This window comes from Lynx rufus, unplaced genomic scaffold, assembly GCF_022079265.1.
Source record: "Lynx rufus isolate CCGP_SWC_20201006 ecotype Redwood Valley unplaced genomic scaffold, mLynRuf1.p SCAF_27, whole genome shotgun sequence".
NCBI classification, from domain to species: Eukaryota; Metazoa; Chordata; class Mammalia; order Carnivora; family Felidae; genus Lynx; species Lynx rufus.
The window spans coordinates 1,604,403-1,616,984 of NW_025814842.1; the positions used below are offsets into that span (position 1 = coordinate 1,604,403).

General features: G+C 60.9%; 1 protein-coding gene across 1 annotated transcript in view; it reads right to left on the reverse strand.

Annotated features, from left to right (window-relative positions):
• Window positions 1–12,582, reverse strand: part of MAD1L1 (mitotic arrest deficient 1 like 1) — a 320,239-nt gene that overhangs the window by 261,152 nt on the left and 46,505 nt on the right. Inside the window, exon 10 of the mRNA XM_047089198.1 lies at window positions 212–298. Within this exon, the coding sequence (XP_046945154.1) occupies window positions 212–298 (87 nt within the window). The remainder of the gene's footprint in view (window positions 1–211; window positions 299–12,582) is intronic.

Consider the following 12,582-nt stretch of genomic DNA (forward strand, 5'->3'; position numbering starts at 1 on the left):
GCTGCCTCGACAGGGTCCCCACCGTGGGACAGAAACGGGGGGCACCCTTCACCCGCAAGACCGGCCCAGCCCCCGCTCACTCAGGCCGAGGGAACAGTGACGCACAGCTGTTCCCGAGCCAAGCCCAGGGGACGCACGCTCCCTGGCGCCCCCGCTGTCCGAAGCCAATGCCCCCCACACCCCCCACAACCACCGGGGCCAGCAGGCCTACCTGCTGGTGATGACATTGTTCCGGTCCTGCAAGGCAAGTTCTCGCTGCTGCAGGTCAACGATGAACCTGGAAAGGTCTTCCGGGGTCCTGCGGGACCGACAATACACGTTAACATCAGCCGTTGCCCGGAGGGGACCTCATTCTGTGAGTCCCAGACCTGGGACAGCTCAAGCCCCGCGCACCGTCCCCGGGCCAGTGTGGTGGGGGCACTGCACACGCACCCCAACCTGGGTCCAAACCACAGCCCGCCACCGGCCACGCAACATCAGGTGAATTACTTTTATTTGACAGGATTTTAGTTCATCCGTAAAAAGCGATCAATAGCCAGCCGACAGCGTCACCGCGCAGAGGAGGGGAGATGAGGTGCAGGGGTGCTCGACATGGGTCAGCGTGCCCTCCTCCCCTCCCTCCTCCCTCCAACCAGCAACAGTAAGAGACACCCACAGTCTGTGCTTTGTCACGTTCAAGCTGCTCAGCCTGGCCGTGTGGGTTCCCCTTCAGGACAGCCCTGCTGCTGCCCCGTCCCCCATGCAGACGAGGAAGCGGGTCCAGGGCATTAAAAGTGCCCCAGGGTGCAATGGTCTTTGAGCAGTGCTGGACCTCAATCTGGCTCCTGGTAACTCAACACCGTAACTCAGAACACGCGCCAACGTCTCCGAGAGAATGAAAACACCCAGCTCAGTGGGAACGTTCCAGAATCAGCACAAAGCATGCAAGCTGGGGGCTCCCTGGCCTGCAGGTGGCGGGGGAGCTCAAGGCCGACGGACCGAACACAAGGCCAGGCAGCACGTGCGAGACAGCACGGCCTCTTCTGTCACCAAAGGAGCCACGGGGACTGTGACCAAAGCTACACCCACAGGACTCGCCCTCCGCAGAATCAGAGTCCGTCACAAAGCTGTGGGAGCGGCTATTGGTCACCGTGGCGCCCGAAGGCCCTCTTCCTGGCCTCTTACAGCACTACGGTACCAGGCTCCCAGAAACACCCCACTACCGGGCCAGGCCCGGGGACTCCGCCACCCACAGCCTTGCCTCTGGACACGAACCCGCCAACCCACTGCCCCCGGACTCCGCGGCAGGTCACCCTGGCTCACAGTGCTCCTCCTCAAGCCGTATCAGGACAACGGCACCTCCCGGAAGAGGGCCGCTCCCCATCCCACCTGCCGCGCTCGGTGTGCATGCGCAGGGCCTCTCGGGGCCTCTTGGGGTCCGCCGTGACGAGAACGTGAGCTCCCAGCACCGGCGCCCGGCAGCGGTCCACGCGGAAGCCCCGCACAGCCCAGTCCTCACACCCCTGGGCCTCTGTAGGCCACACGCCTCCCGCAGGTGCCCCCCGGCTCTCCCACCCTCAGTCACCCTCGCAAACGCCCCCCCCACCCCGAGATGAAGCCCCTCACTGGGCCTGGGGGAACCCCTGCGCTCCTCCCCACGAGAGGATTTAAGGGACCTCACGCAAGACCGTCTCCCAGGAGGGGGAGGCTGTGCCGGCCTTGGATGTCAGCTCCCACTCTTCTGGGAGCTTCTTCAAGCTCTACGACCTTGGGACTTAAAGACACTGGCACAGAAAGAAGGAAACCTTTTCAAGCCAGGAGGGATTTCTTTCTGAAACATCCTACAGAGACGCTCAAGCGGTCGTTCCTCTATGTTACTCCGTCGAAGGGGTGTGCGGACCGTTACCAGAGCCGCATGCCAGGTTTACTGAAAACAAATCCACAAAAGACCCCGGCCCCCAGCCCGCTGCCGGCCTCATCTTCCGCTCAGGCCCGTGCAGAGGACCGTCAGCAGAGGGCCACCCAGTCTCTCGGGGATCTCGGCGGCGGAGGCGGCCAGCCCTCTCTCCCGGAGGGCGGGTGGCCTGCGGCTCCCTCCCGCCAGAGCCTTCCCGGAATCTGGAGCCCAGGCGGCAGGGTCGGGAGCACCTGACAACAACATGGAAACCAGCTTTGGGCCCTGGGGCCGGAACCCGCCCCCGCAGAGCCGGCGGAGAGCCCAGACCCACTCTCACGGGGCTCTCCGGCCTCCTTCCGAGCGAAGGTAATGGAAACGAGCCAGTTTAATGATGAGGGGAACACCGCAACGGCTCAGAAGAGGAGGAAAGTGACCTTAATGAGCCGTCCCTCTGAGATGCTCCATCCCACTGACGGCGGGCACCCGCGTCCCCTGGGACCCAGGCCAGTGTGCACGGGCCGCCCACACACGCAAGCGCACGTACACACACCCGGCCACGCCCAGGAGGCCGGGGTCTCTGCCCCCTCCGCTCAACACTCACACGGAGGCCGTCAGGCGGCCAAGTACTGCCAGACTTCTGGGCGGCCATCCGGGTCCTGGCCCCACCAATGAAAAAGCAGCAAACCTGCTTTCCCTCCCCTCCCCCAGAGAACACCGGGCCTGCCGACGTGGCCCCCTTCGCCCGAGGCGGGGGACGTGGGGCGGCCGAGGTCGCCCGAGCCCTCGCTGCCCCTCCCGGAGCGGGTGGGTCGTCCCCGCACAAACCACAGGCACGAGGATCTGGCTCACACGCCCGTGGCGGACTCTCCACCGGGCTGGTCCTTGGCCACAGTCCCAGCCCTCGAATCCCAGGTGCCACCATTGAGCCACCCCCTCCTCGCAGAGCAGGGACGTGGGCTGCAGGGCCTGCCTCCCCCACGTGCCCCCCGCACAAGACTAGAATGCGTGCACGATGCCCACACCCGTCCCGGCCTCACGCCACCACCGGACAGCCCTTCCCTCCCTCGGTGGCCTGCGACTCTGGCTGCAACGAGACCCAGGGCCCTTCTGGTCACTCCCACCAGCACTAAAAACCCAAAGCACAGAAAACTCTTGGCCACGCTCCAGAATCTCCCACCGACCTCCGCGACAGCGAGAAGTCAGGACGTCTTCGAGGAAAGAGAGCAGGTTCAGTCACGGTCCAGACAACCGCGGGCTGACACGCCAGCGCGACAGGGCTCCTCGGGCCTATCTCCAAAGCCCCGAGCCCCAGGCATGGTGCAGTGCGAGCTCCCGACAACCCTCGCGCAGCCGTCAACCGCACGGGAGCAGGGAGAGACGGGAACCTGGACAACCGTCTCCTGAGGTGCACCAGCCAACCCACTTAACGCCGTGTGGGAACAAGGACAAGGCATGGATGACAACGACGGTGAAGTTGTCACACCTTGTTACATAACTGAGGAACATAAAGTCCAACGTGAAATAAGTAATCGGTACGTTAAACCGCGTGGAGTCCTGCAGACCCTCAGGTCTGCAGCTGATCAAAAAGAAAACACGTTCTGCTGGAGGACCACCGTGTATGAGCTTTAGTTAGAAATGGTGCATGGAGGGCGATGGTTCCGGAATGTTCCGCACAAGAAAAAGGAGAGACAGAGAGGCGGGTTTTGCAACAAGTGGACGCTCTAAAGCCAGAAGGCTGAGCCAGGGGCAGGGGTCCTGGCTACAGGTGACCTCTCAGGAAGCTGCCCCAGCACTCGGCTTGCTGTGAAAACACGCCCTAGGAAAGGACGTGGGTAGATCAGGCACCGAGGGACTTGAACTGACCAGGTCCCCTGGGGCACAGCTGAAGGCGTTCGGGAGGCACCTGGGGGCAGAAGGGACAACAGCAAGGGTGAACTCGCTCATCCCCAGGTCTCCGTCAACCGGGACAGCTTCCCTGTCTGGTGTGTGGCTCCCGTGACCTGGCCGTGCAGCCCCCACTGCCCCAAGGAGGGTCGGGCCGTTGGACAAGGTAAGAAACATAACCAAGAGGGGAGTCCCCGCCCGCCAACCCAGAAGCGCTCTTCAGGGAATGCGTGTCAAGGAAGCAATGGTGCGTGCCTACGTAGGTGGGGTGGCAGTCTCTCCTCCTGTGGTAAAATACTCCTAACGCGACATTTACCCTCTTAAGCATCTTTAAGCATCCAGCGCGGGGCATCAAGGGCCTTCACCTGCAGAACTTTCTCATCTTCCCAAACTGAAACCGGGTCCTCGTCGAACGCCCCTCCACACCCGTCCCCAACCCCGGGCGCCCCCGCCTACTGTGTCTGTGGACTGGACGTGAGGGGGGCCACGCGGTCCTTCCGTGGCTGACGTCACTGAGCACCGCGCCGGAAAGGCTCACCCATCTTCTGGGTCAGAGTGTCCTTCCCCCCTGAGGCTGCACAATACTCCAGCGTGTGGACAGACCCTGCCTTGTCTCTCCATCACCATCTCCCCGTCAGCTGTCGCGGACGCGGCTGTGAACACGGGCGCACAGCTACGTGTTCGAGTCTGTGCTTCTGACTCCTGGCTACACACACACAAGTGGGGTAGCTGGATCATTCCATCCCTGGTGTTCTGAGCAACCGCCATACTGCTTTCCACAGCGGCTGCCCGGCGCACATTCCCCCCGTCGCTGTCTTTCACGTTTTAAAAAAAAAAAAGCTCAATAATGGACGGTAAGTAGGTTCTCACATGGGTGCTGTCTACTCATGAGACTTGCTGCTGGGCAAGGAGGGGGCAGGCAGTTGCCACAGCAGCACAGGGCACGGGGAGGACACGGGGGGCGCGCTCACTGGACAGGACAACGGACACGCGGGGTTCTGCAGGTGGGGGCACCATAACGGGGTGGGTCACCTGGAACGGGAACAACGGTGTACACCATCCAGAGTCACTCCAGTCCACACGCACCCACCTCTCAGTCCATGGAATCAAAACCCCTGGACGCGGGCCCAGGACCTACACACGCGTTCCCGTGTTTCCCATGCACAACTCAGAACCCTGGTCATTTGCAGAAAAATGGGGGCAATCCAAGCAGCAAAACTATCCCACGGACGCTGCAGGGCAAATCACCAGAAAGGTTATGCCCTCAAGAAAACCACCCACCGGACATGCGACAAAACATTCCCTGAGACTCTGTCCACTTGATAGACAACTACTAGACTCGGAAATTAGGTCCAAATCAAGAAGAACAATCCCAGAAGACAAGGCCATGAACTACCACGGCCCTCGTTTTATATGATGGGGGCGCAGAGGCACAAACCAGTGAGGCTGCGTGCCCACGTCACACAGCCCGCAACCGCCGGGGCTGGGGGCACACCTAGGCTGGTTTCGTACAACAGGGCACACTCAACGCCACGAAAACAGAAGGAGAGGTGACAGGAACAAGATTCTGAAATGCTAACATATGTGGATCTTTTGACACCAAAAAATACACACACCGAGAAAAGCAAAACCAGAAAGTAAGATCAACGAGATGAAAAACGCATCTGTGTGTGGGGTGCCCAGGTGGCTCAGTCAGTGGAGCGTCCGACTTCGGCCCAGGTCATGACCTCACGGTCCGTGAGTTCTAGCCCCGCAGCGGGCTCTGCTGACAGCTCGGAGCCTGGAGCCTGCTTCGGATCCTGTGTCTCCCTCTCTCTTTGCCCCGCCCCCGCTCACACTCCGTCTCTGTCTCTGTCTCTCTCTCAAAAATAAATATTTTTACAAAAATTTTTTGACACACGTGTATGAAAAAAAGAACAGGGAAAAAATAGAAAACGTTCAAGAACAAGCAAGACCCCAAACAGGGCAGCAGAACTCTGCTCTCTTCACTCTTGGAAAAGTTTCTATGCCGTGAGAATATGTTTCAACAAGTTTTTTTAGAGCTGTACGTCCAAGCTGTGGACACGGGGGCCACAGTGGCCAGCGCTGACCAGGTGAGACCGCACAGGTGCCGAACGAGGGTCCTCAGCCCTCCCAGCCCGGCGGCCCAAGCAAGGAGACCGCTGCGGGGACACGGGGACCCACGCTCACCGTGGCGTCCTGACCGCTCAGAGAGGCAGGGCGCGGGAAGCTCCTCGGGCCTCCCCGGCTTCATAGTGCAGGTCAGCAGCCCGAGGGCTGGCCCTGCACAGCGCGTGGGGGCCCAACCTGCCATTCCAGAGGCCCAGGCCCCTCTCTCCGGCGGCCTGACCGATGGCAGCAGAGGAGGCAGACGCGTGCGCCTGAGCATACAGTGTGCCACAGGTCGGGTCTGTGGGTGCTTGTCCGGCCAGGCTCTCCAAGTCACTCGGGCCTGGGGAATGAGCACAGAGGAAAGAAGGCAGCCTGTGTGCCGTCAGGGAGAGGCGGCCGCAGGCGGTACACGCCGGGCGAGGACGAGGCCCGGAGGACGGTGATGCGGATCCCTGGGACTCGAGCGGGGCGCTTGTTTATTCAGACCTTAGGGACCCCCTGGCCCGAGGGCAGGGCCCAAGCCCCATCCTCCAGAAGCACCCCGTCTTCCACCCGAAGGGCAGGTAAGTCCGGCAGGTGCTCGGGACACTCCAGGACAGGGTCCCTAAAACCACACCAACAACTTCACAAGTCTAGGCTCAGAAAATACGCCAACGACACATGCGTGTACCTCCAGACCACACCCTGCAAAGACTCACCCCCGGCGGACAGCGGATGTCGGCAGGCCCCGGAGGGCCAGGGCCGGGATCAGCGGTGGCAATCGAAGGGGTCTTTAGCTTCCTGCACCTCATGTGAATTTCTTACGACAAGAATTTGGGTGTGACGCGTACGAGTACAAAAAGAACTAACACCACCCTGCCACACAGTGCACTACATGCAAGAGCCGCTGGAAACGCCCAGCTGGAGAAGCAGGGGGTGACAGATGGGGCTCACCCACATACGCTCGACACAGCATGAGCCAGGGCGCCGGGACACAGGGAGAAGGGCATCTGGAGGAGGCGCAGGGGGACAAGGCGGGAGAAGCCCCGGGATCCGGGGATCCGAGAGCCACACCTGCACCACCAGCCACCTGTCACGAGCGGCCCGGCTGCTGGGGAGCCGTGGAATCGGCCAGAGCACCTCCACCCGGCAGAACGAGCATTTACCTTCCGGAAACCTCCTGGCCTGCTGTGTGGCCAGAGCTGCTCGGAGATGTTTGCCAAGGGTGTTCTGGGGCTTAGCTGAATGCTCACGGTGAGCGGGACTAGGCCCAGGGGTCAGCCCAGCCCAAGACTTCCTGTGCACACACCAAAAGGTGGACGGCCTTCAGAGGGTCGGAGGACCCTCCACTCAGAGAGGACAGGAAAGTGACAGTCTGCAGCCCGAGCCATGACAGCTGCTGCTGACGGCCCTGACTGGTGGGCTTCCAGGGAGGAAGGCGTCTCTTTGCTCACAGTGCAGCTGAACGTCGGCTCACACTCAGCCGTGCGTGTGGCATGGCGGGGGCGTGGGGGGGTCACCGCACAGGTGGCGCTCGAGGAAAGGCGGTCCGGCCCGGCAGCAGCCGCTCCGAGGCTCGCGCCAACAGGTGCCAGGGCCCCTGTTGAAGCCCAAGTGCCAGTTTCAACGGGTCTAAGAGACGTGAGACGCAGAGGAGTCCGACTCCCAAAGTGAAGGAAGCCTCCAGCTCTCTCCTAGGAAGCTACTCTCCCCAAGAACAAAGCCCCCAGGCTGGGGGTGGGCTTCGGCGGGGGCGCGCTACAGCAAGGGGACGAGCCCCCCGTACAAAGTACACAAAACCGGGAATGGAAAACACTGCACAGCAAAACTCGGCTTAAACCCAAAAGGAGGACAGACGCTGACGACTGCAAAGTCACAGGGGCGGTGGGATGTCCCGTTAAATCAGGTTTTTCTTGATAACGTGGCACAGGAATGTGGGGAGGTGGTGCTGGGGTCGGGGGCATCAGGTCACCAAGCTCTGAGTTGGGACAAAAGCTGGTATTCGTCCCAGGATGGGGAGAAGCAGCTACTGTTTTCCCGAAGAGAAGGATGAATTCTGTATCCTGGACGTGGACCAGGTTCTGATAGGGTCACCATCAGTGTCTGTCCCTGCTGTACCCAGCCCTGTGGCCACTGAGCTGGAGGTCAGACACTCCAGAGCCAGTGACCACTGATGGTCCCGAGACCACAGGCACCCACAAAGGTCACCTCTCTTGCCCCTACATGACACGTTGGCCATGTGGCGGGCCACGGCCATCGGTACAACTTCTAAAGCTGCCCATTTCCGAGATAAACAGAGAAAAGTCACTCTTTCCCCCACGGACAGTGGGCCGGCCAGTGACCGAGACAGTCTGTGGCTCCAGCTGCCTGCCACTCTCCGGCCCCACCAGGCACCCAAAGGCCCACAGGGCAGCCCGGAAGCCAGCAGATCCCCGAACCACCGCAGGTACCCCCAAAGTCAACGAAGTCCGCACGCTGTAACAGAACGACCTCCCCACCGCCACACCGCCCGACCAACTACTGCCCCTCAGCGGCCCTCCGCGTGGGGCCCCACCGCCCATGCAGGTCTGCAGGTGGCTGCTCAGGTGCCCGTCCCGTCCCCCCTCTGCTGGAGCCCCGGCCCCCCTTCCTCACCATTCACTGCTCGGTGTGCGGCGCACGGTCCCTGGGTTCCGCACCGAGCGACACCCCCTCAGGGCTTCCCCGCACTCTCCCGGGACAGCCCAGTCCCCCTCGGGCTCCTTGCCAGCCCTTCCCCGCTGGGCGCCTCCTGCCCCGGCCAGAAACCCACCTCTTACGTTCCCTCCCCGCCTTGCCCCAGGCTGAACCCCCCAACATGAGGCTCTGGGTCCTGCATTCTGGGGTTGCCCACCTGCCTCCTGGACAGCTCCGTGCCGGAGAGCACCTGCCTGCTCCTCCAACCACACTCCTCTTGTCTTCTCTGTTTCTGGAAACCGAACGGGCCGGGCCAGCCGCCAGGACAAGCCTGTAGTCCCTGGGGCCGCGTCCAGGCCACTTGCCCCCACTGCTACAGCGTCAGCACAGACCCGGACACGGCTGCTCACACGGGCTCTGCCGCGACCGTCGGGTGGCCTCCTGGTCCAGCCCCTGGGTCCTGTACTGGCCTCTGAGCATCAGCTTGCAACTCAGCAACCACAGCCAGTCCTTTAGAGTGTGAGTCAGGTCCCACGCCTCTTGTCCAACTTGGTAGCGCCTCCACGACGCCAAGGAGATGCCAAAGTCGCCACCGGAGCTTACGAGGCCTGGCGCAGCCTGGCCTCCCAGGCGCCCACCTCGGGGCCTTTGCACGTCCCGCTTCTGGAAGACTCTCTTCCAAGGTGTCTGTGCGGTACACCCCTCATCAGCTCTCTCGGGTCTCTGCTCAAACGTCCCCGAGGCCTCCTCCGGGTCCACCCCACCACCCTGTTCTGAACTGTAGCGCCGGCCCGCCCCAGCCTCTGTCCCGTGGCCCCACACCCACTCCTTCACAGAGCACCTCAGTGAGATGTGCCAGGTCTCACCCACTTCCTTACTTGTCCTTCTGCTTCGACCGCAATGCAAGCCCAGGCGAGCCAGGTGCTGTTTGCTTTCTCCCACTGGCCATGAACTAGAACAGCACCCGGCACGGAAGCAGGTTCGCAATCAGGAGCGGCTAAATGAACACGAGACCACGCCACCTTTGCAGGACGGTAACTGTCCAAACAAAATGTGTCCAACCAGAGCCGGAACTCAGACCACTGGCTTACCAGTCAAACCCGTCACGGCCCACCCGTACGCTGGAGTCCGTTCAAAATAAAGAGAAGAGCAGACTCCGTGTATGTGTTCACACAGGGAGGTCTGGAAAATGCAGGACTAGATAAAAATATGAGCGGCAGAACGTGAGTACTATGCACCTTTCGTGGGAAAGAAATACGACACGTGCACACAGAGCTGTGCTGGTCTGTATTCGCCGAAGAATGTCCAGAAGGACAAACAGGACAAAAGCAGCGGCTTCCTGTAGGACAGGACGAAAACCGGGCAGGAGACCTAGCGCTACCTACCTCTTACATAAGTTTTAGTAATCACGCCCAGGAAATACAATAGCTACTCAGAAAACAATTTTGAAAACTTAGCACTGTAAACGTACGCTGCGGAATTCGATGTAACACAAACGTCTTCTCAAAAGGAAAGCGTTATCCCGTAAGTCAGTGCATAAAAATCTAACTGCAGCCGTTTATAACCGAACGACCGTGCATCCTGCGTCGGGAGCGTTCGCCACGTATGATGGCATGATCTGCTCTCCAAGGGAGGCTCTCTGAGTGCTGGCGGAAGGCTTCCCAGCTGGGAGGCCAGGACGGCAGACTGATCCCGATTGTTGGCTGACGTGAGGAGCCCAGTGCTTTCCTCTCACACATCTCAAACGTCCTCACGGAAACCGTGACGCGTACGTGGTCGTCCCTACACGGCAAACTTCTTCCCCCGCGGCTGTGGTGACTGGAGTCTCACCTCGTATTGTTTACGCAAACCCCGGATCGGAATCCACGCTTCTGGCTTTGCGTCTTGCAAATGGACACGTGCGATCTGCCTAAATTTTACCACCCTTCCTCTCAATCTTGCAGTCAGCTCACTATGTTCAACGGCAAACTTTGGGCAGTTTTCCTCGGAGACTCTCCAAAGCCCTCAGCTTTGCGTTCACGGAGACACTGTTCCCTTACCACTCAGTTTTCATCCGTCTCCGTGACGCCGAAGAAGTTACGTGGCTATGGCAACACATGCACGGGACGGAGACGGGCACTTCTCGGGCGGGGGCCGCAGCACCTCGCGTGGGCAAGGCTCGGGACGGCCGGCAAGTTCCGCAAAGACGCAAGGCGCCAGGGCTGGCTCCGCGGCAGGGGCGGCGACGAGTCCTCAGAGGAACCGTTGTTCTTCGTGACTTAAGGGTAGAGACATGGCCGCACATGCTCCTTAAAGACGTGCTTTTTTCTGTGTTTAATACGTTTCGTGTGTTTAAACACCAGCCGGCGGCCGAAGCACCCGCCGTGCTGCAGGAGGGTTTCAGGCTGTCTCAGGCACAGACAGGAGCAAGGCAAACCCGTTAGATGAGAGAATCCGAGTCCACAGAGCCACACGGAGGGCGGAGGGAGGAAGGGAAGGAATGAGGGGTGTAGGGAACCAGGTGCCCTGCTGGGTAGCGACCCCGCCCTCGAGGAGGGCAATGACACACTGCAGGTCAGGTCAGGACCGGTGGGTAACAGGCCGTGGCTCGCTGACGGAACGTGAGTCCACGGGTCCATGTTTAAGAACAAGCCTGGGGCTGGAATTCCAGCCACTGCAGCCCACCTCCAATCGGCAAAGCCTGCAGCGTGAGACCTCTGAGTTTCCCCGCCTCGGTCAGGCCTGTTTGGGGAGCGAGGCCCCTCTTTAAGTGACTCTGGCACAACTACGGGCTCCCCGCGTGTGGACTCCCCACATGGACAGCCGCAAGGCGAGCAAACTCCTGGCCGTGGTCAGCAGCGGGCACCAGACACTGCGGTCCACTGGCCAAAACGGCATACCTGCTTCGGGGAAACGAGTTACACGGGTCCCCTGACACGTGTAAATAAAACGAAGAACTTTCAAACTTACACTTGCTGCCTTCAAATTCCTTCCCCCAGCTCAGGCAGGATTAAAAGGACTTCAAAGCAGCCCGGGTCCCAATTAAGCCGGTGTGACCACCCCAGGGATGCTAGAATATTCTTCACACTAACAAGAGGTACTCTTTGAACTGTCTGAGCTAAAAAAAAGCTCTCAGAAGCTTTCAAACAAATGCCACAATTTTCTCTCCCTGTTCCCTGGCTCTTGGGAAAAGTTGATCTTTTGAACGCTTTAAACATTCAAAAAGGCAGCTTCACAGGGCCCCAAAGACCACTTCAGCCAGGGGCTCGGAACAAGGGCAGCCAGTGGGGGGCTCGGCCCGGCTGGACACAAGCGGCCACGTCCACCCCGTAAGCGAGCACGGCCGGCAGATCCGCGGGCGGGGAGGATGGGCCTCATCTTGCACACCACACCCAAATGCTCCTCCCAGCACCAGGAAGGCCCACCTGGGAGGCCGGGCTGGGATCTGGGGGGGACCGCAGCTCACAGGCGAGGTCTGCTTCCACGGACAGGGGCACCCCGGCCCCACAAGCGGGAGGACACGGCAGGTGGGAACAGCGTGAGCCATCCGGGATGTCACGTTCACATCCGCACGCACGCCGTCACTCAGACGCGCTGGGCCGCCACTTCCGACGATCTACTCCAGGGCCGTGGCCCTCCCTGTTCAAGCATTAGAAAACCCTGGACGACAAAATCAGCACCCCCCGACCCTCGGCCCACCCAGCCTGCCTGCGAGGATTCCTTTCAGCAGAGGCAGTAGGTGGACGGCAGGGCTAAGGACAGAGGGCAAGTCAGGTGGCTACTTGGGAACAACCAAAGGCAGCGCAAGAACAGAGGACGTCGGAAACGAGGATGCTGAGGCAACAGCCGGAACGAGGGAGACGCTGAGAACGTGCTGAGCAGCACAGGAGAGGGGGGTGTCAGAACCAGGCAGAAGCCGCAGGCATGGTGGAGGCCCGGGCAGCGGGCTCGGGGGGAGCTCCAGCGGGCTGTGCGGCCCCAGGCAGGTTACGGTCCCTTTGTGAACCGGGTCTACACTTCCTCCGGTGAGGAAGGGCCCCGGGGAACAGGACCTCTCCTCCTGATCTAGGATTCTGTTTGCAAAAACAACGGTGCCC